A 22951-nucleotide genomic window follows, 5' to 3' on the forward strand; every position below is an offset into this window, starting at 1 on the left:
ATACGGACAAATTTCTGAGAGCTGGAATTTTCCATCGTCATGCATATTCCCATCGTGAAAACTACTTCAATTCAAAAGTTATTTTTATTTTTTATTTTAGGAGATTATTGCAAGTTTTAGGTGCAAATAAAAATGATTACTTAAATAATAAAGTCATTTTTTATTCTGCATTAATTATCGATAACAATAGCCTTCGCCCTTTAACTTTTTATAATGTATATACGACTTATATATCGGTGTAAATTTTATTTGTAATATTTAATTCCGAAAAATGTAATGTTAATATAAATTTAAACTTGAAAAGAACTTATTTGATAAAATGTCTGATTGGGTAAATTTAATTGCTGCAAATTTAATACGATCAATTTGTTTACGAGAGTTGAATACGGCAATCGATGAAGATCGCATCAAATTTAGCCTATTCCACAGCTTTATTACCGGTAAGCTGAATTCCTCTCGAAACCTCGCGTTTTCTTAAGCTTTCGCACAATCTTTCTCACAGTTGAAGAGCCCGCGAGGCGTCCATCAAGCACTTGAGGCTACACACACGATGTTAAAAGGGACAGGTAATTTAGCGCGCGTTACGAAAGGACGGGGCACTCGGTGCTGCATGATGCTCGATCAGGGATGTTAAACGATACCGGCCCGAGGTCAGATATTCGCGCGGGATCTACGTCGCGGTATCGGGTAGATTATTGCACGATGCCGAGGAGAATGATATAGGCGCACGCCCACGTATAACTGTTATCGGCCAGGCGATCATCGATCGACGATCACGTTCGCGCGATTAAATCTCGAAAAGAACGCCTCTATTGCCTTGGATCTCAAAATCTAAGCTTGAACCTTGCCCGGATATTATCGCTAATCTAGAAATTAGTATGTAAAATTATACGACTGTAAATATCGACGCAACTTTTAACTTGATTTAATCTGAGAAATATCATGGATTACTTCCATAAAAACCAATAATATTCGTTCCAAGATACTGGGGTACAAAATTGTTTGATCGAGTGCATAGTTAGTACAACACATACGCATTAAAAGATATTAACAAGAGCTTAAATAAAATTAAATAAAATATTGGTCGTTTTAATTGTCAAATCTTGAAAGATATTAGGAAATTTATATTAGATATTGAGCAAAAGAAATAAAGATGAACATATATATTATACAAGTCGAAACTTAATGATTGACACCGTGCTATATAGTATATATCGAATTATAATTTAATTATAATAATGTCTCTTGGTGTCGTGCACATTAACACTCCTCGAGATGATGTAACTCCGATGTCTTCTTCCTCTTCAACGAGCAAATATACTGAAAAAGACATATGTTTCTCTCAGAATGGTCGACACCTGCTACGAGATTCCCGCGAGATAAATCAATTTTTTTACCCCTATGCACATCCTTGCGCGACCAACTGATGAATTTTGCTTGCAAACATTCCTCTAATTAAACCTCCATTGAAACTAGTACACATCACATAATTTAAGAAAAATTTAGTTACGTAATTATGATATTCCACCAATTTCTAATATAATTGATGAATCAGAAAGATAATATTATTTAAATTCTATTCATAATAAAAAAAGAGAGAATTCAAACTCATTTAATGTTTGACAGTCGATTAATGTCAAGTAAAATCAATTAAATATTCTTCTTTGGAATATAATAAATTTATCAAATTGCAACACCAATATGAAAAGCAAGAAGGATACACACACATTGTATATATGTATTATGTAATTAGTGTACATTTCACATTATTGTGTGTAATTCTACTTTTGCATTTCTATTTAATTTGCCTTTATTATATACGCCAAAATTAAGTTATGAAATATAATAATAAATTAAATTAAAAAATATTTGAATAAAGATACATGATTATACATATATCTAAATAATGTTTATAATATTTGGATAGCGATAATATATGTTGATTTAGCGTGGTATCATACATACGGTATAAAATATTTCAAATGTGCATACACACGTTTTATCTGTGGTTAAGTGATTCCAAAGGCAGACAAAGCGTCGTGTAATTGCGAGTACAAGACGCTCGTATATCAAAATCTTCACCAGACCAACGACGGTGGAAAGCACTCAGGCAAGATTGTTATCCGCTCTGCGCAAATTGTATGTATCAACAAAGGAGGGTTACAGACGATTCAAACTCGCACGAGTTGAACGTACAATGCAGCCTGTGCCACTTTACAATAAGCATTATTTTGCCGTGTTATTGTTATTTTTAGTATTGGTCAAAATGCTGCGCAGCACGTGACATAACATGAAAAATAAGTAAATTAATTATTTCAAAAAATTAAAAATCGGTGGAATTATATAAATGTGATTATATACATATGTATATATAAAAATCTGCAGATTTTAAATTATACTTAATAAGTTAAAAGTTCAGCAAATATGCCAAGTAAATTCATTTCAAATAACTAGCGAAACAATACACGATATAAATGCGTTTATCGCGAGAATGCGACGTGCATATTATATGCCGCAGCCCACTATAACACCTACTAAAGTATCTTTCGACGAAGAAAGAGCGTTTATCACCGTAAGTTAGATTTCACTTCTCCGCGTATTAGCATTTGCAGACTCTATGAGGGAAATTTATTTCTCTCTAGATGACAGCAGCACAAAGTTCTTTTGGCTAAGTAGTAGTATAAATCCTTAGTCGCTAACGTCACACATTGAGTCCAGAATCAATGTTATCACGCGCAATCCAGTTGGACAACGCAGTGGAAAGCATTAACTCTCTATTATTCAACGATTTTTATAATATCCTACGTAATATCATCGTCACCTCCTATTTCATCTGCGAGATTTAGCACATCTGTGAATACGTTACACATATTGTATAGTTGTTATGTGAATTTCTACAAATTCGATACAAGTCATTGCCTTCGTATTCGATGGAAATACTTCCTTAAATATAGTGGAAGCTGATACTTCAAAATATTTATTTATATATGAAAAAATATACTTAATATATCATTATGTAATTATACTATCAATACATTTTGCATATAATTCTCACTTATCTAAATTTAAAAATTTTATTTCTCTTATATAGGATAGATTATTATTTTATATTATTTTATTTATCAAAATGTACGATTCACGCATACACTTTCAATCCTTGTATAATTGTTATATAATTATCATATAGACGGCATGAGGTACTTAACAGAAAACTTCCAAAAAACAATTAAATCTTTAGGTGCTACACTTTTCTTCTTTTTGCTCTGTAAATATTGTAGTAAATACAAGATTAGAAAAAAAAGTAATTCAGAGAAAAAGTATATTTTGTTTTATAATAAAGGTGATTTTTCGTAACAAGTAATTAAAAATGATAATGATTATACAAACAGTGATTGAAAGTCAGTGTTCTGTACTTGAAGCGAGAATGAGTTCGTGTGTCCTGTCTGTGAACGCGTGGTCCAGCTTGTCGACTGCTGAGGTTACCAAGGTGAGATGAGAGAAAGAGAGAAGCAGAAGAAGCCGCGGGAAGACAGAGGTAAAGGGAACAAGATGTAGCGAATGTACGATACATCGTTGGGAGAGAGAGAAGCGAACAAAGCGCATTCCACGCGCCATCATTTGTTCCTTGTCTGCGCCGCGCCGTCCTCGGTACTTCATTTCGATTCGTCATTATTTCCTCGCCTTACTCCGCGCTTTATTAACGTGTGTGTCAAAAAAGAAGACGGTGTTTGAACTTTTTTTCTTGAAAAAATCGGCATGGGTGCGTGGCTATAAACTATTGCTACTTATATAGGTAAATATACCTCTTTGCAGCATTATAGGATAAACAGTGTATTCTCTAAAAATGCGTGTGCGCAAACTTATTTTAATACCTTTAATCTAATTTTTATTAAATTATATTACTCTGTTGCATTCTCAGTTTTCTAAAATAAGAAACAAATTCAAGATTTTTTAAATCAAGTGGATGGAAATATCTTTATTGACTCGTAGTAGAGTCTTAATTTTTAAATGCACTCTATATAACAAACTATTATTCATTCAATAACGTTATTAATCCATCGAATAAGGTATATTTATGAAACAATTATTGCTGTTTAATCTTGTAATCTTGTGAGATAGTCATCTACCTTGTATTCTATGACCGTACGATAAGAGGGTGTAAAAACGTTTTCTCTGACAGCGATAATTAAAACCAGCTTGTAATTCATACGCGTATCACAGTCACATTATCATAATGATAAACTTAAAATTAGAACCCATTGTCACACGAAACCAATTATCAAAAGTACTTTATCTAAAATAGCTTTACAATTGAAAACACAATTAAAAACAGATAAAAAATGTAATGTTATTCTCAAAGTAAAAATAAAATTTAAACTAGCAGCAAATAAATAGCTTTAAAATGATAAGTATGAAATATAAATTATTCCTTTGGGTTTAATATATGACTACTTAAATTCTTTTCCCCTAAAAAATATTTATATTTTTGATTCATCAGGTTCTCCTCGATTTTTCAATTATATATGCCTATAGGCAAATGTGTATCAAAGGATTAACTCGAACATAACGTGTCGCGAGTGCCGGTGGCGCGAAAAGACGAATAGAAGCGAGAGAGGGAGGAAGAGTCATGATCGAGCGGGGCGACGTGAATAAAACGCCGCCGCGCCGCACCGTCGACATAACGAAATCGAAAAATGGAGGTACATGAACGCGCGAAGACGTACCGCATCGTAGCCTTCGGGCCAGCCGCGCCACAGGGAGCGGAGGACCTTAACCGCAGACTCGAAAGCAATAAACCATAAAGCTATTAATGTTACGCCCTGGGATGGTTACGCCACGGTTATAACGTACGCGCCGGACTTATACAACCCCAGCTCGGACGTATCCCTCTCGTCGTCCTTCGTTCTCCAATCCCGCGCCAAGAATCTATACGCGAGGCCGGTCAGGATTGTAGTCGAACGATCGTGATGACAAAGCAATTCGTTTTCAGTCTCGGTGAAAGACTAGTATTGCCGAACACTGTAGTCATAAATTAGAATACTTTCAACGTCACAATGACAAGACGCTTCTCGGAGAAGAGAATTGGCTGCCGCTCGAGCCGCGAATCAAATTGATTGGGTGATAATCTTGATTGTGGATTAAGCACTTTAGAGAACCACTTTAAACGAGATTGAACCTGCCGTTTGCGTTTAGAAATGTTTAATATTTAGAATATAGTAGACCGTAATCAAGTACCAAATTAATGATTAAACATTTTATATTATATCTCGCTTTTTTTCAGCGTAGAGTCCTCTGTTTTAATCGCAAATTATTTTACGTTACGTTTGCTCGAAATAGATTACAAGCTATTGTTTGCATCGACTTTTATTAAAGTATCCTGATATTTTGTATAGTAGTATGAAGTTCTTTTCCATAACGAAGTGAAATCCATTGGTCTTCCACTCAATAGTATTCAATCCTAAATTATTGTTTCTTGTTCCAGGTTTTTCAATCTTTTTCTCTTCACTTTCAGCTCGCTTCCCGTTATGAAGTTTATTCATCTTACTTTCTCTTTTTCACTTATTAATAGGTCTTTTTGAAAATCTAAAAAGGTTTTTCATTTTATATTTCTTGTATTTTCGCTTTTTCTTTAACTCTTGTTATTTGTGAATTTGGACCATTTCTAACTTTTGCTTTACCATATTTTTTGCACAGTTATTTACCTATTTATTATTATTTTTGTATTTTGCTCATATATTATGATGAGTTTCCCTCGAAATAATAAATTGCTCTCTCTCTCCCCTTCTCTCTTTCCCTCTCTCAATTTTTCTCTTTTTATCCCTGCTCCGAAATCCTTTCTCACCTTGAATTCTCTTTTTCTTTTCTTCGAGCAGTTCGAGCCAATAGTTATTTCGCGCGTTTACGATACCCGGATTTCATTTCGTCGGGCATTTAGCCGCAGGGCTCCGTTTTACAGGGGGGGAGGGGGGAGGTTAAGAGAAAGAGAAGAGAAAGAGAGGCCTTAACACCCAGAAATGATTTGGATGGTGGGGATTGTGAGAGGCTCGACAGTATCGATGTTTACGAGCTCAAATAAACGGCGCCGCCACCGCCGCCGTTCCCGCCATCGGCGGCGTGCGGTTATTTCGTATTACTTTGGGACTTTAATGGAGAAGGGAGCATTTTAAAGTGCCGTATAAAAATCTCTCGACGCTCTCCTTCTAGACGGTGGTCGGAGGACCCACGTATGGCTCGGTGCGACGTACTATTTTCACGTTCACAAAAGAAACCTCACCGCGGGATTTCGACGTCGCGTCTCGCCGGCCACTTATTTCTTTACATCCTGCATATCTTCCTTGCCTCTCATATTTCGCGATTTTTGTCAGATTTATCATTCACGCATTTAAAACTGCATTTAAGACCGTGAAATTCCAGCTTTTGTTGCTATTCTCTTTGTATAACTGTTATATTAAGTATATAATAAATATCTTCTTTGTAATATATATACGTAACTTTTATAATACTCGAATTCTTTTAAAGTATTGAATTAAATTAAGAGCCTACATTTTAAGAGCCCTCTTTTTTTCATAATTCTTACAATTAGCCATCTCTGCTAAATTTCCTCTAAGCGATTGTAAAAAATATCCAGCCAGCGAATAAAATTAATATCTTAACCACGATCTTTACTTCTAATATCAAACTACGATAACTAACTTGCAGTTAGTTGTAGCAGCGAGGTTGGGTTTCCTACGAACCTTGCAGATAATGGAGAAGAGAAGAAGGGGGGCGATATTCGCGCCACGCCCGTAATCAATATCACCGCCATTGTCTTCAGCTGCGCGGTGCAGGGCGTCGTAAATTTGGCAGAATGTTAATTCCAACGCGCGAGAGCGAGCGGCTCTCGCCTGGCAATTTTCGCAGCCCCGCCGTCGGGGATAATCACCACGTTTCTGCCGAGGTGTATCCCAGTCCCGAGGATCTAATGATGAATTTCGTGCTGCGCGGGTGAGCAAGCCTCCGAGCCGACGCACTTCTCGGCGAACTTCCACTTTCCTCCTGTCTAAACGTCCGTATACAGCCATCACGCTTGTGGTGCTATTTTTTATCGAGCCATCTTCCACCAAGCACGCCAGAGCGTCCATGAGTTCTTCTCGACGTGTCGGTTCGATTCGCTATACTTTTCGGTTTAGGTCGTAACTCGTTTACCGGGTAGCAACTGTCGACTGTATTAGCTGTAAAAATGGCAGTCACGCAATATCCATTTTTAGCAGCGATAATTGCGTATAAACAATAAAATAGGATACAAACTTCTTATTTTAGTTCGCTTATTACAATTTATTATTTTAGAAGTCATTATCGTATTCTAAATATAATCGAAATGCTAAACTTTGTTAGCCTCTATATGTAGAGTTAGATGAACGAAAAACTGTCTTGCTATAAGGTAGCAAATGACGAAACGGAATATACAAAGTTAGCAGAAATCGCTTTTTGTTATAATTTCTTATGCTTTTATTTTATACAATAACATCGAAAATATGGATATAAACTCATCTAACTTTGCTAATTAATATATTAGTATGTAGATTATCTTAAAATATAACAGCATTTTCTAAGAAAAGTTTATTGAAGCAAGTATCCTTCCTATTTATCAATATCCCATTTATCAATCAATTTTTTAATTTCATACAGAAATAATTATTTCAACAAAGATTCGCAGAAAATCTGACCGCTCTCATCATCGATACGCTGCTTAAATTAGCATTCATTATCGTTCTTGATATAAACTGCAGAAGAAAGTTTTACTTGTTAACGACAATCTCTCTGTGTGTCAAACGATTATAAATCCTGCGGTATTTCACAGCGGTGTTCTTCCTTCGATGAAAAATCGCCGCCGGACAAATATTCCGACAAATATTCGCCATACCTCTTCATTATGACGATCAAGTCATTCATCTTCGATGCGGCTCGAATTCGTGGGGACACGAAGGTAAGACGGTAGAAAACCTACGTGGTCCCATCGCCAATGCAGATCCACATTCAGTCTGCATTCTCGAGGCTCCTGGCGCCATGTCACAGTACGCGCATTTGGTATCCCGCGACTCTCGGTCTCGGTAGCATCTGGGCCGATACAAAATACACCAGGTACACGGGGTACGCGTTCGTTCCGCCCGGTTCTTTCCCTCCTTGGTTCGCGATCTCCAAGCATTGTCGGCAACGACGACGAGTCTTCTTCTGCGGTACACCCCTCTGAGTACCTCGCGCAAGAAGGATGTCATTACCGCGCAATTATTTTCGCATGATTCCGATCGCCGGTCAGATTAAGACCGCCCTTTCGGCACCGCGTGCCGATCGCGACCGCTCGTTTGCGAACTGTCCGCGATGATGCGAGTGCGATTTAAGTTGCGAGCAAAACCAAATTCCGAAGGAGCGAACGTGCGACTATGCTCTCCGCGACGGCGGTCATTTCTTTGCTTCACAAGGAATTTGCACGAAGCTATCTAATAAAGCCTTGGGCTCTTTTCTATAGAGTCGTTTTTACGTGTCAAGGAGACTTTACTTGGTCGGTTAATTTCTATATAACATTCTTCGCGATATTTATGATTATGTCATAATTATTGATAGGTGGTTGTTATAGAAAGAATTATATTTAATGAGACAATGCTTCTTCAAAGTATCTTCATTTTTTATTATAGGTATCAATTCAAATAATACTTATGGAAATTAAATAAATAATAAAAGAAAAGTATGTCTAAAAAAACACAAATTCTTCCTCTTGATTAATTGATATTGAAAATTATTTGAAAATATCTTAAATTATTTTAAATGTTTTATTTTGCTATCCAGAATTCTCACTGCAATTATTTTTGGTAGAGAAAATATAAAATAACGATATAGAAATTTTTAATTTAATAAAAAAATCTATATTTTAATTAAATGTAAATTTAAAAATATTGTAAAAATTGTATTTTATTATTTTATTAAATTTTAGCTTTTGAGATTTACACAAAATTATATGAGCATACCTATCTTGAATTTACTTTTACTTATAGCCCCCATAAAAAATTACATAATAAAAATAATATTCTATAATGATAAACATTATTAAATTTTCCTTCTCATTGTCAATCCTAATAGAAATTTAGCGTTCTCTTAAGAGATGAATCCTAAATTAATTTTGTTGACATGAAAGTAGCTCTCATGTATAAAGTTTACATAAATGTCTTTCAATATTAATATTATATATAATTCTTGGTGTATATACAGTTAAATGATCATTTTTGCTAAGAACTATGAGCAACTTTGTGGTTTATAGGAATGCTTTACTATGTTCTGTAAGCCACAAACTTTACACACGAAGTACACACACGAAGTCTTTAAAGTCTAAATGTATGCGTCGGTTATTTAAACACAGTCAACTCCAGATCGTAATTGCACAACGAAATCACGGCGCGGCGGCGTGTGTACTGCATTTTATAGAGGTGGTTCGCCCACCAATATGACACGCTTCGTACTTAGAACACTATCTATAGGTCGCGGGAATACTCTTGACAGTGTGGGTGGTATCTACAAATTATCGTAATCGGAAATGAATTACGCGCGGTTTTTTTTTATGTACGCGGAAGATCTGCATCTAATCTCAATATTTGACTTCAATCTGAACCATTATTTGAATTGCCCAATAAACTTACCGTGTTAAACTACGTTTATTATATACAATTTATAATACTGATTGATGAACAAATACCGTTAGATCGTCACACACACGCACACACACACACACATTCATATAGCTTCAGTATTAATTTTAATATGGAACTGATTTACGCAATAACAAATTATGGTGGCCATTAAAAGCAAATGTATTAAGCTAAAGGATAATAAATATATTATCATTATATTGGACTAAGGGGAATAAATAAAATAAAAACATATTTATATTACTGTCATTATTATTATGATTATTTCTCTAGATTTATTTATAATTTTAAGAAACCAAGAGAGAGATGAGAGTCTAAATAATGGCAATCTCTTTAACAGCGCTCTATATATAGCTTAACTTTTTTAGAAATGTAACTTATATATTTTAATTGTTTTGTTTATAGTTTGCATCGGTACAAATGGCCGCCTTTCCGTGCCGTCCAACAAACAACATCATTACCGGAATCTTCGAGACCGGTACACCAACTGTACTTACGTCGATGGCAACCTGGAGATCACATGGCTCCAGAACAAAACCTTCGACCTCAGCTTCCTCCAGTACATACGGGAGGTCACCGGTTACGTCCTCATCAGTCACGTGGACGTGCGCAGGATCGTCCTCCCGAGCCTACAGATCATCCGTGGCAGGACCCTTTTCAAGCTCAATATTCACGACCACGAGTTCGCCCTCTTCGTTACGATGTGTCAAATGCACAACCTGGAGATGCCGTCCCTTAGAGGTACGTTATTTATCTTATATTTTATTCGACATATATATATGTTAACTAGAATAAAATTGAAGCGGTGAAACGACGTATCTCTAAAGATACCTCCGAATATTTATTTAATTATTGTCCATAAATGGAACCAACGATTTATGCTTAATTTATTTTTATAATTTATAACGTTCCTTTGTGTACAAATGAACAAACATGTTTTAACAATTAAATATAAATTTCAAGTTTATTAATATATAAATTCGGTAATTCCTGAAATAATAAATTAATTTGTGTTATAAGTATAATGATGTCGCGAGATCGAATAATATTTAAACGAGAAATTTAAGAAATTTAAACTATCGTTTCGTTTGTGACGATATATTTAACTTGTCGCTATTGATTTCATCATAGATATACTCAACGGGAGCGTGGGCATGTACAACAACTACAATCTCTGCCACATCAAGACTATCAATTGGGAGGAAATAATCACAGGCCAAGGAGGACGATATTTTTACGTGTACAATTTTACATCGCCGGAACGCTCCTGTCCAGCATGCGACGAGAGCTGCGAACAGGGCTGCTGGGGCGAAGGTTCGGAGAACTGTCAGAAGTTCTCGAAGACGAACTGTTCGCCTCAGTGCTGGCAGGGCAGGTGCTTCGGTCCTAATCCGCGCGAATGTTGCCATCTTTTTTGCGCGGGTGGTTGTACCGGTCCCAAACAGAGCGATTGTCTTGCCTGTAAGAATTTTTTCGACGACGGCGTATGCACACAAGAATGTCCGCCTATGCAAAAGTAAGTCACGTCATATGTTCATATCTTTGCCACAAGATTAATGCAAAATGCTGCAGAAGATATTACAATACATATGTCCAGATGCTAAATACTATAATTTTTGTTTAATACAATTAGACGAACGAGTAATGCTGTTCTAAATTCTTTTAAGTAATGAATTAATGTGAGAAAAAAAAACTGATATAAAGTTTACTTATAGTGCAGATTATTTACATGATAAAATTAATAAGAAAATGTTATTAATATCTTAACGTCAATTATTTTAGATACAATCCAACAACATATTCATGGGAAGCCAATCCTGACGGGAAATACGCGTATGGAGCGACCTGCGTGAGACGATGTCCGGAACATCTCTTAAAGGACAATGGTGCATGCGTGAGATCCTGTCCGCCGAAGAAGAAAGCGGTGAATGGCGAGTGCGTTCCTTGCGACGGTCCTTGCCCGAAAACCTGCAAGGGCGTCGAGAAGGTGCATTCCGGTAACATCGACACCTTCAAGGATTGCACCATTATCGAAGGATCCATCACGATTTTGGACCAGAGCTTCGAGGGTTTTCAACACGTTTATCCAAATTATACATTCGGCAAACGATACGAAAAGATGCATCCCGATAAATTAGAAGTCTTCAAAACGCTGAAGGAAATTACGGGCTATCTTAATATTCAAGGAGATCACAAAGATTTCACGAACCTTTCGTACTTTCGAAACCTCGAGGTGATCGGCGGCAGAACGCTCACGGAATATTTCGCGTCGTTATACATCGTCAAGACCTCTCTGGTATCCTTCGGTCTTAGTTCTTTGAAGAAGATCTATTCTGGCTCGATTGCCATTTTGGAGAACAAAAACTTATGTTACGCACAAAGCATTAATTGGAATAGAATCAAGAAATCATCGGAACATGAAAGCCTTTTGTCAAATAATCGAAATGAGAGCGAATGCAGTAAGTATGATAAATAGATTTAAATATAAATTATAAGCATTGTTTTCTTATTTAAAAATCAATTCTTTTTTACGGATATTCTGAATGTTAAATTCTGTGTTGGATGGCATATTCGTTGAGAGCTTCTATTTTTATTTTGTGAAGACTAAATTAGAGATATAATTAATATTGTCTTATTAATATTTGAACAGCATTTATTCATTTTTATATAAATAAGTTATATGAAGTTTCTATATGAAATTATATGGAATATTATGTTTGAATTACAGTTAAGGATGGCCTCATATGCGACGAGCAATGTTCGAACGAAGGATGTTGGGGACCGGGACCAGCACAATGTTTGTCGTGCAAGAACTTCATTCTAGGAAATGACTGTCTCCGAGATTGCACTGCGCCAGGGTAAGTCGACAAGCGTAGAATTACATAATGCGAAATTGAAAATTCCAATAATGCGACTTCTGTCCAATTGAAATTGCTCTCCTAGATCATGGATTGAAGGTAAATCGAAAAACTTCCGCGAGAACTTAAGCCTCAATTTTCACCGTTCTATTTTTCATCTTTATCCATCTCGTAAGCAAGTTACGTGTATATTATGCAGCACTTGCACTTTGATCGTAACCGCTTTAATTCGCGCTTGTATTAAAAGAGCGAGTGGCATGAATGACAAACAATCTGAACATTAATTACATTTAAATGATTTTTCACACGTGTGCCATCTTATTTTTTTTATCTCTGTTAATTTTTTTTGCCTTATTCACTTTCCGTTACCCTTATTTTTTTCGTTTGCTTTTGATTTTGCGTATCACTTCTTTACATGACGTTTCGATGTCGCTTAACAATTGATCACGATTGTGTTGTTAGAATTTATCAAGCGGACGAGAAAACATGTAAGATGTGTCACGAAGAATGCGACAGCTCCTGCACCGGTCCTTATGCCGACCAATGTATCAAGTGCAAACACGTGCAAGACGGACCGTTCTGTGTGCCCGAGTGCCCATCCTCCAAGTACAATGACAACGGCCAATGTAAACACTGCCACGAGAACTGCGTAGGCGGTTGCGAGGGACCGGAGAACAACATAGGCGCCAACGGATGTCATAGTTGCGAAAAGGCAATTATGAACGGCCAAGTAACAGAGGGATGTTTGCAGAAGAAAGAGCCCTGTCCCGATGGTAAGTCATACGATATAGCTGTGCTTCATGACTTTTGTATTAATGTACAAATATTCATATCTTATATAACGGAGAAAATGTTGATATTTTTGATATTTTTACTAATTATTGGCTAATAATTATATGATATATATATATGAAAGAAGTGCATTATTACGTTATTCATTTTTATTAATTTTACAAATGTTTAAAAATAATAGTGAATATTACTGTCACGGAGTATAATTGAAAATAATAAATATAACTAAATAAATTGATTACAGTTTATTTTGAATAAATAATAAGATGACATTTATGTAATTCTCCTCGTGAACAGTGCTTAAATAAACAAATATTATTTAATGTTACATAAAAAGGATCCTCTTTATAAAATTCGCAGGACATTATTACGAGTGGATGAATCCGATGGAGCAAGGTCCTTTAAAACCTCTCGCCGGAAAAGCTGTCTGTCGCAAATGCCACCCACGTTGCAAGAAGTGCACAGGATACGGCTTCCATGAACAAGTGTGTCAACAATGCACCAAGTATAAGAGAGGAGAACAATGCGAGGATGAATGTCCTGCTGATCATTTCGCGGATGCTGACACGCAGCTATGTATACCGTGCTTCGGAGAGTGCCGAGGATGCTTTGGACCGGACCCTAATCAATGCTACAAATGTCGAAATTATAAAATTTATTTTGTACGTAGACATTAATATAAGTCATATAGTCTTTATTACGCATCTAATAAATAAGACAATACAACATATTTCTTTAAAAAAAAGTGGAAGCATATTTTTCATTTTATTATATTGGTATTAAAGTACATATATAATGAGTATCTATATTTGTAATTGTAATTTTTAGTAATATACTTTGTATAAAATCTTTATATTTTGTATGAAAGGATTACGTGTTACAATACTAATTAATTTATATAATTTGTGTATTTTTAGGATAGGACAGGCGATCCTGACGACAATTCAACATCCTTTAACTGCACGGAAACTTGTCCACCGGAATATCCTCACAAGATCTTTCCTCCTGACAGTGAGCCGTATTGTTCCGTAGAAACAATAGGTCTCGGTTATCAGATGGAAAACGATTTTCATCCGGCAGTTTTGGGTGGCGTCGCGGTCGTATTAGTGGTGTTTATTATTATCATTGTTGTGTTATTGTACTTCTGGCGAGTAAGAACAAAAGCTAAGGAGAATACGGTGAAGATGACGATGGCTTTGACCGGTTTGGACGATAACGAACCGCTTCGACCGACGGGTGTAAAACCAAATCTTGCGAAACTACGAATCATCAAGGAAGAAGAGATGAGAAAGGGCGGTATATTGGGTTACGGTGCTTTCGGTAACGTGTACAAAGGCGTTTGGGTGCCCGAGGGAGAGAACGTAAAGATCCCAGTCGCTATAAAGGTCCTCCACGACGGTACCGGTGCAAACACGTCCAAAGAATTTCTCGACGAAGCTTATATTATGGCTAGCGTCGAGCATCCGAATCTGCTGCAATTACTCGCGGTATGCATGACGTCGCAGATGATGTTGGTGACCCAACTAATGCCTCTAGGCTGTCTACTGGACTTCGTACGTTTGTATAAGGATAAAATTGGTTCAAAGCCGCTGCTAAATTGGTGCACACAGATCGCGAGAGGTATGGCCTACCTAGAAGACAGAAGATTGGTTCATCGTGATTTGGCAGCGCGAAATGTCCTCGTCCAAACTCCGAATTGCGTGAAGATCACCGATTTTGGTCTCGCTAAATTATTGGACATTAACGAGGAGCAGTATAAAGCCGCGGGTGGAAAGATGCCGATTAAGTGGTTGGCATTAGAATGCATTCAGCATCGAGTGTTTAATCATAAATCGGATGTGTGGGCCTTTGGAGTGACTATTTGGGAGATTCTCACCTACGGTGGTAGACCGTACGAGAATGTCTCTGCTCGAAATGTGCCGGAATTACTGGAAAAGGGCGAAAGATTACCGCAACCCGCGATTTGTACGATTGATGTATATATGATCATGATTAAGTGTTGGATGCTTGACGCCGAATCCAGACCTAGCTTCAAAGAACTGGCAGAGGATTTCGCGAAAATGTCCAGAGATCCTGGACGATATCTTGCCATTAAAGGGGATAAGTACATGAGACTGCCGTCGTATACATTACAGGTAATTCATATTTTCTTATATGCAAAATTTATGTGTTTTTTTTATTACTGTAGATAATTAAAACAGTTATAATGAATTCTATTGGCTTAATAACTGCGTTATGATCAGGTCATTAATGCTTCAAACTATTCATATCAATTTCTGTATTTAACAATTTAAACTAATAAAGATATATTCATAACACTAAATCTTAATAATAATAGTCTCGATAATTATTTCGACTTTAATATGAATTTTCAGGACGAAAAAGAGATGATACGAAATCTCGCATCAGCGATAGATGGTCCTGAAGCTCTTGTGGATGCTGACGAGTATTTGCAACCTAAGTCGCGGGCTCCACTTCCGCCCGCAATTTCCGCATCAAGTACTTCCGGTTCACCGCCGAATACGCCGGTGAAGTCGTGCTGGCCGAACGGCAAGCCGCTCGCCGCTGATTCTCCAACGCCTCAGAATCAACAGAATTGGGACAGAGAGCTTTTGAGATACGGCGGAAATCACGGGAGCGGAAATGCGTCGCACGAGGCTGGCAATTCCGGTCAGCATACACATTACGCGCATCCCAATGGTCACTGCGGACACGTCGCAGGGTCAAATAGTTCGAGTTCGAGATACTGTTCAGATCCATTGAAGATGGTTGGTGTTAGAGGTAAGTAAACGCAAATGTCAATTGCTAAAAAGATCAAATAGTATGTCTCTGATTGGGGAGTAATGATTGATATTGAATCAAATAATACACGAGCATCTTGGGATGAATTTATTTGATGAAGCAACGTGGAAATTTCAGATTGCGATGTGACGGATGATTGTTTCGACACGAAAGTGAACATCGTGCATCAGCAAGCTCAAGTAGGGAACCTGAAGTTGGATTTGCCATTGGATGAGGATGACTATCTCATGCCGTCGCCACAACTGCCAGTCAATACGACACAATATATGGATCTCATTGGGGAATCTAAGCCAACAGGTAAGCGAAAGCGAAATTTGCTACTATTTTTAGAAACGATATATCTATATTGTGTAGATAATAGATACATAGCAACCCTGGTGGAAAAATATCTCGGAATTGTTTACATTTTATTAATCAGAATTTCTATAAAATATTTCAGACTTTCAGAATGTGCTCAAAATTTTTCAAATTTTTTACACGAATTGGAACGTTTTTCAGAAAAACTCAAACAAAATAATAATAAAATATTTTAGATTTTTTTCCGCCAACACATCTTTGTAAAAATCTGAATAAATATGAGAAATTTTATGCAATTTATTAGAAATTTTCATACATACAGATACTGAAATATTCCAAAAATCTTTATTTAATTATTTCTAAAAGTATCTGAGAAATATATATATTTTTTATAATTTTTTGTCTCAATTTTTAAAAACTTTCTGAGAAAATATGAGAAATTTTTTCACCAGGGAATTCTATTTATACTGGAAATAAATACACTAAACTTTGCTCTTAAAAGTTTTTTTTACTGTGTTTATTTGTATTTTTATGTATACATAATTTTGCATAACTGCTTTATTTATTTCATCCTTGCTCCATGGGTTGATATTATTTATTTATTTATTTTATTATTTATTAAATATATATGCTCTTTATATATATAAAACAGAAATTATTTTTATTTTATCTAGAACCCGAATCAAAGCGATTAAACAATGGCTTCCGGAAATATCCAGACTTCCTAACAATTCAAGGGAAGACATCACTGGACAATCCGGAATATATAATGTCGCAAGACGATGGCCCACTCACGCCACAGACTTTGGGTATCCCTACGCCAGACTTGGACAAGGTTCTGCCAAATGGCGCCTTCGGGTCTCAGATTAGGCAACGAAGTTCCGAAGAAGAATCGGATCACGAATATTACAACGACTTTGATCGGTTAGAACGAGAATTACAGCCATTGAAGCCTTTTAGGAAGAACGAAACAACCGTGTGATTCTAATGTCGAAGATGCGAATAGATTTGAAGATTCTGTGGGACCAGGAATGTTCACATCGATGAAACTTTTTCTGGGACAGAAGATGAGTTGTGGAAGGAGATAGAGAACCATTGGAATGCTTCATCAAAGAATCTAACCGCATCATATAGTTACTCAATTTTCGAGTACAGGACCCATTGTACTTATAAAGGACACTTCGTTCAAGTGCCGCGTTTGATTGTGATTAGAAGTAAACTAGAGACTCATGCATATTTCGGGATATAAATAAAATGAAGGAGACTATAATGACATACCGGAAATGAGAATTGCGCGACAGCGATACTCGTGAACAAGTAGTGCAAAGATATTCTTAATGTGCCATTTCTCGTGGCTTGTAAATAAATTACTTTTCGTACTAGCTTCTCGAGGATATAAGAAATATCCTAGGACTTAATTCGCAACGACAGCGTCGATATCGTCTTTGCTTAATAGAATTTCTTCAGGGCTGTATTATGGCATTTTGAGCCGTACCATTACAAAACGAAATTTATAATCCTTATACCTATAAAATTGAAGATGTAGAAAAACACGTGTAAAGGGCTTTATATTAATTTCTTTGACTAAATCGATTCTACATTTGTCTTTGCAAACTTTATAGGCTTAAACCGATTTTACTTCATTATCCAATTCTCTTGCAAAGATATCTGTGCACCCTGAAAGCTAATATTTACAATGACATTATCCATCTTTCAACAAAAATGATTAAAAATGCGGATCAATATGTTTTCACGTAATATGTTTTAAAGTTTATAATTGAAAGATTATACAACAAACGTACAGTATTAAAAATTAAAGTTGTTTACATTGACCATTTGCGGCCTTCAAAGAAATTCATGATCGTTGGTAAAAATTTAATGATGAAAACGGTTTTAGACATTTTCGAGCGGAATACTTGTAATATATCAGGAAATCGCTCAATACGTTTTATACATACGAATTGTTTTGACACTTTTTGTTTTATTTCCTTATATACAGTACATTAATGATATTTTACGTCATTAAGTGACAAACTTCTTATGTTCTTTTGTAACAAATGTAAATTTAAATATTTTGTTAACTAAAAATATTTTTTATATTGACAAAAGGTTTAATTTCAAATTTAGAATGTAATGATTTATAATTTATATGTATGGCAATAATATCATTTTAATTTTATTGATGTTTAATTTGAACTCCTGTTTGAAGTTAATGTTTTTAAAGATATTTTAGTATTTATAAAGTGTTCCGCTTAGAATGATGAAAGTTAAGCGGTCCCGCTACAAAGGCCAACTTGCAACAACGTCCTTATAAATCTAATTAATAATAGTCTTTTTTTTTTTTTTTTTTTTATTTGCTTTATAAATTATGGAAGAAATAATTTATAAAGTCTTGTGTCCTACTTCGAAATATAGAAGAGGACAAAGAAAAATCATGCAGTTATATGTCGCTCAAACTGTTAGACGTTAGGGCAACTGGGTCATAATATTTGTACGGTACACCGCTGACTGTGATATGAATTATTTTATTTTATTTTGAGGACACTCAAATACCGCAATAATTAGTACCTTCACTTTCCCCGCAGTAAATTACGACAGCAAAGTTACATTGTCCTATTTTACTGCCGAAGATGTATTCGTTTCGCGTTGAGATACGAATCGATCACGACGCAGACGAACGCGACTTTACTTAAAAATGGAGGAACAAAGTGACTCGAAGACATTTCTTTCCTTCCTCTTATGCCATCGTCTTTTTATCAGTAAAATTGGCTCTGGGATGGGAATTATCATTTCAATTTTTATATACGAAACACAATTTGTACATAGTTTAGCGAATAGGATAGTAAACGGAAACCTCCACAGGCGTAAGAAACGGAGAGTAGTCGAACGAAAGCAATGATCGTATGTCGTCAGAATACGGCGACCCGTATGTAATCGCATAAGTAACAAAGTATAATAGGACGTGCCATGTACAGAAAAAAGGAAGAAAATAGACTAAAGAGCAAATTTTATGATGAAAAACGGATCTTGATTGTATTTAATAAATTCACGGGAACTCTGTTCTACGAGCCTTGCATTTGCTATAGATGAGCAGGGGCGTGCGCGAGATTGGCGATCTCTTAAAGTAATATCCATACTTCATAGTTAATACAACCACTGTCATTTTGTGACTTGGACAAAAATATGACGATGATATTACATTATTATAATTATATAATTTTTAGTTAGCCACATGATGACACTGGTAGCTTTAATTTTCTAATTTTGATATTTTTTCATAGTATTATGAAGCAATTAAATCAAGTAATTCCAAATATAAAAAGGAAAAAATACACTGTTGGAAAATTTTTGTAGGTTTGTTAAAAAAGGTCCTTGTTAAAATTTTTGTGTAAAATAATCAACACATACATATGTAGATTTAACATATGCCTGCTATGTTAAAATTGAGCTTAACAAATTTAAAATATAAAATTATTAAAATAATTTAATAAATATGTTAAAGTAACACACACAATTTGAACGTATTTATTAAATGTGTTAAAATTTACAGAAAGAGAATGTTGATTTTACTCTATAACAGAAGTGGGAATAAAAATTTACAGAAACAGAGTGATGATTTTATCTTACAATCTTAACTTTAACATAAAAGTTATGTTAATTGTACACATAATTAACGTCAAATTACGATCAGAATTATATTTCTTTTCTGTTGAAATATTTTAACATTGTATCGGTGTTACCATTTAACACATCCATATTATGTTAAATTAACACAAAAATTTGAGTGGACCGTTTTGGACATGCGATTTATGTTATATTTAACACAAATTTTCCAACAGTGTATACATTTAAACATAAAATATTTGTTTTTCTGACATTGGAAACATAAAATGATATATATTGATCATGAAATAAAATACAATGCATTTGCAAAAAATGCTCGCGAGAAATAAAATAATCCGTACAGATTTTCAATCTCGCTGCATACCGTGCAGTATCTTACACGTAATAATGTAGTCAATATACGTATCGTGTACATTGTGTTAAGTGTTACTAATTATTATTATTGTAACAGATTCTCTCTTTGTAATATATCATTCACCGCGACGCATTACTCGCTGCACGAAGAAAGACACGTGATTTTTCTTGAGCGGACCAAGAAAATGTCTTTCCATTTTCCTCATTGTCGTACGTTTGGTCTTAAATATGTAAATTGGACTGCGACTGAGCGTGTTAATTAGAAATTGTACAGTGTAATCGAACATTATGTAATTCGCAAGAAGTTGCATTTGCCATTCGGTTGTGGACATAGAACTTATAGATCTTTATTGTATCATTCCTATATCATAAAAATTTATTGTAATAAAGAACGATCATTCTTATCATTTGTCGTTTTTCTATTAAACCTGAATAATTTAGCGATGTGCAAATTACGAATATTTCTCGGCAATATTTTTCCGAATGCATGTTTATTATGCATTTTCTCAATGTACATATGTACATGAGGAAAATTTATGTACCTACACAAAAAAGATTATGTATTTATACTCATAGACATGGAAAAAAAGGATTAACTACTTTAACAAATATATCTAATCATAAAATATGAATAATTAACATTTTTTTGCGGCAAGAGCTATAATTTGGCAATAATAGCAAAACCTTTTGTTAAAGTTTTACTACTATTATTCAATAACAGGGCTGGCGTACAAGCTAGATGTTTTTACTAAATTATTATATTCTAATAAACAATACAAACGTTTCGGCCTTGAATATGGCCTTCATCAGTGTAAAACAAGTAAAAGTGTGCAAGTAGAAACCTTTGCTCACAAAACTTCCTCTATTTGTTTTGGCTTCCTCATAGAGGAAGCTTTGTGAGCAAAGGTTTCTACTTGCAAAAAACCCCTTTACCGATCATCGCCAAATTCAATACCGACCTTCCTTGAATAATACTCTATTGATTAAAACAAAAAAAACAGCCTGATGTCTCAATATTTGCGGAAGTTAAAGCAACTAGTACTTGCATATCTCGTTTTTAACTTGAATATAAGACCCGACTATGAATACCGGCATTAAAGAACTATATAAAATAGAAATAGAGAAGACTGAAGAATATAACAAAATTAAAAATAAACCGATATCTTAAAATTTACAGAAGTTAAAGCTATTACAAACATTTTTCTAAAAATTAGGGACCTTTGATCACGTATAAAGCTGAGTCTAATCAACCAAATCTTAAAGAATTATATATGAAATAGGAATAGAAAAAAAAGACTGAAAAATATAATAAAATTAGAAATAGATTGATATCTCCAAATTTGCGGAAATTAAAGCATAAACAAACATTTCTGCAAAAATTCAAAATTTTATTAAAAAAGAACCCCTTAATTATTAGCAATTTTTATTAATTCTATTATATTCTTCAGTCTTTTCTACCCCTATTTCATATATAATTCGTTAAGATTTGGTTGATCAGTTCTGGAGTTATAGAAATTTCGGTAAGTTTGGCACAGACATACACACATACACACATACACACATACATACACACATACCGACATTTTTTAAAATAGCAATTTTTCGACGTTTTAGAACATTCTGAACACATTGGCAAAAGCAACTAAAAAAAATTTTTTTACGAAAACAAAGCTTCCTTTATGAGGAAGCAAAAACCATGGTCGTTGAAATTTAAAAAGTCGTTACATCGAGTATTAAAATAACGGAACCTAACATCGTTATAATTTAATAGAGAAATGTCATTACATCAAGACATCAAGTATTAACTTTTTTTACTACTATATATATATATATATATATATATATATATATATATATATGTATACATATATGTAGCTCTTGCTGCAAAAAATATAGCTCTCGCTGGCATAAAAATGTTATTAGTTATTTATCTTTTACGACTAGATTTGCTATAGTAGCTAATCCTTTTTTTCCGTGTACCTATAATACTTTTCTTATTAAACTCTAAAAATTTTATGCATAAATATTATTCTTACAAAAGATACAATCTACATACCAAATAATGTCTAAAATACTAATTATAATATTAATTCTTTGCTTTTTATCAAATATCTTTGCTATATTATTTCGTCTTTTGTTCAATTCTTGTGCATCTCATTATTCCCTTTAAAACCGTAAATAAAAAATGTCAAATTTTTTATCTACTTTTTTAAAGAGGGCAAATTTTAAGCAATGACATATTTTTTGTAAATTGAATAAGGCAAACCAGGAATGGTACAGAAATATCAAAGTACAATACACTTGCTTGTAAGAATTTCCAGTTTTATTTACATATAAATTCCAACACATCCCTTCATTAAAAATGCCATAAAATCTAAAGATATTTAGAGATCATCACAATCAATAATCACCGTAAAACGTAATATCTTAAAAAATAATGGAACAATGTGATCAGTTTTCTCAAATATAGCGTACTCGGTTTGTACGTAAAAAGGCACCATTGACAACTTTTATCTACTCTCATAAAATAGTATTAGTAGGTAAAGC

At 34.7% G+C, this 22951-nt stretch overlaps 1 protein-coding gene across 3 annotated transcripts in view; it reads left to right on the plus strand.

Annotated features, from left to right (window-relative positions):
* Egfr (epidermal growth factor receptor) overlaps nucleotides 1-20811 on the plus strand; it is a 159229-nt gene extending 138418 nt beyond the window's left edge. For all 3 annotated transcript variants that reach the window (XM_077402665.1, XM_077402664.1, XM_077402663.1), the window contains 10 exons: nucleotides 10083-10418; nucleotides 10809-11193; nucleotides 11460-12136; nucleotides 12406-12535; nucleotides 12998-13308; nucleotides 13688-13989; nucleotides 14245-15462; nucleotides 15703-16108; nucleotides 16247-16426; nucleotides 17101-20811. In XM_077402665.1, coding sequence (XP_077258791.1) covers nucleotides 10083-10418; nucleotides 10809-11193; nucleotides 11460-12136; nucleotides 12406-12535; nucleotides 12998-13308; nucleotides 13688-13989; nucleotides 14245-15462; nucleotides 15703-16108; nucleotides 16247-16426; nucleotides 17101-17408 — 4253 coding nt within the window. In that variant the 3' untranslated portion in view covers nucleotides 17409-20811. The remainder of the gene's footprint in view (nucleotides 1-10082; nucleotides 10419-10808; nucleotides 11194-11459; nucleotides 12137-12405; nucleotides 12536-12997; nucleotides 13309-13687; nucleotides 13990-14244; nucleotides 15463-15702; nucleotides 16109-16246; nucleotides 16427-17100) is intronic.
* Nucleotides 20812-22951: the final 2140 nt, after the last annotated feature.

The sequence above is a fragment of the Temnothorax americanus genome, unplaced genomic scaffold (genome assembly GCF_048541705.1).
Source record: "Temnothorax americanus isolate GAGA-0224 unplaced genomic scaffold, ASM4854170v1 Scaffold16, whole genome shotgun sequence".
Taxonomy (NCBI): Eukaryota; Metazoa; Arthropoda; class Insecta; order Hymenoptera; family Formicidae; genus Temnothorax; species Temnothorax americanus.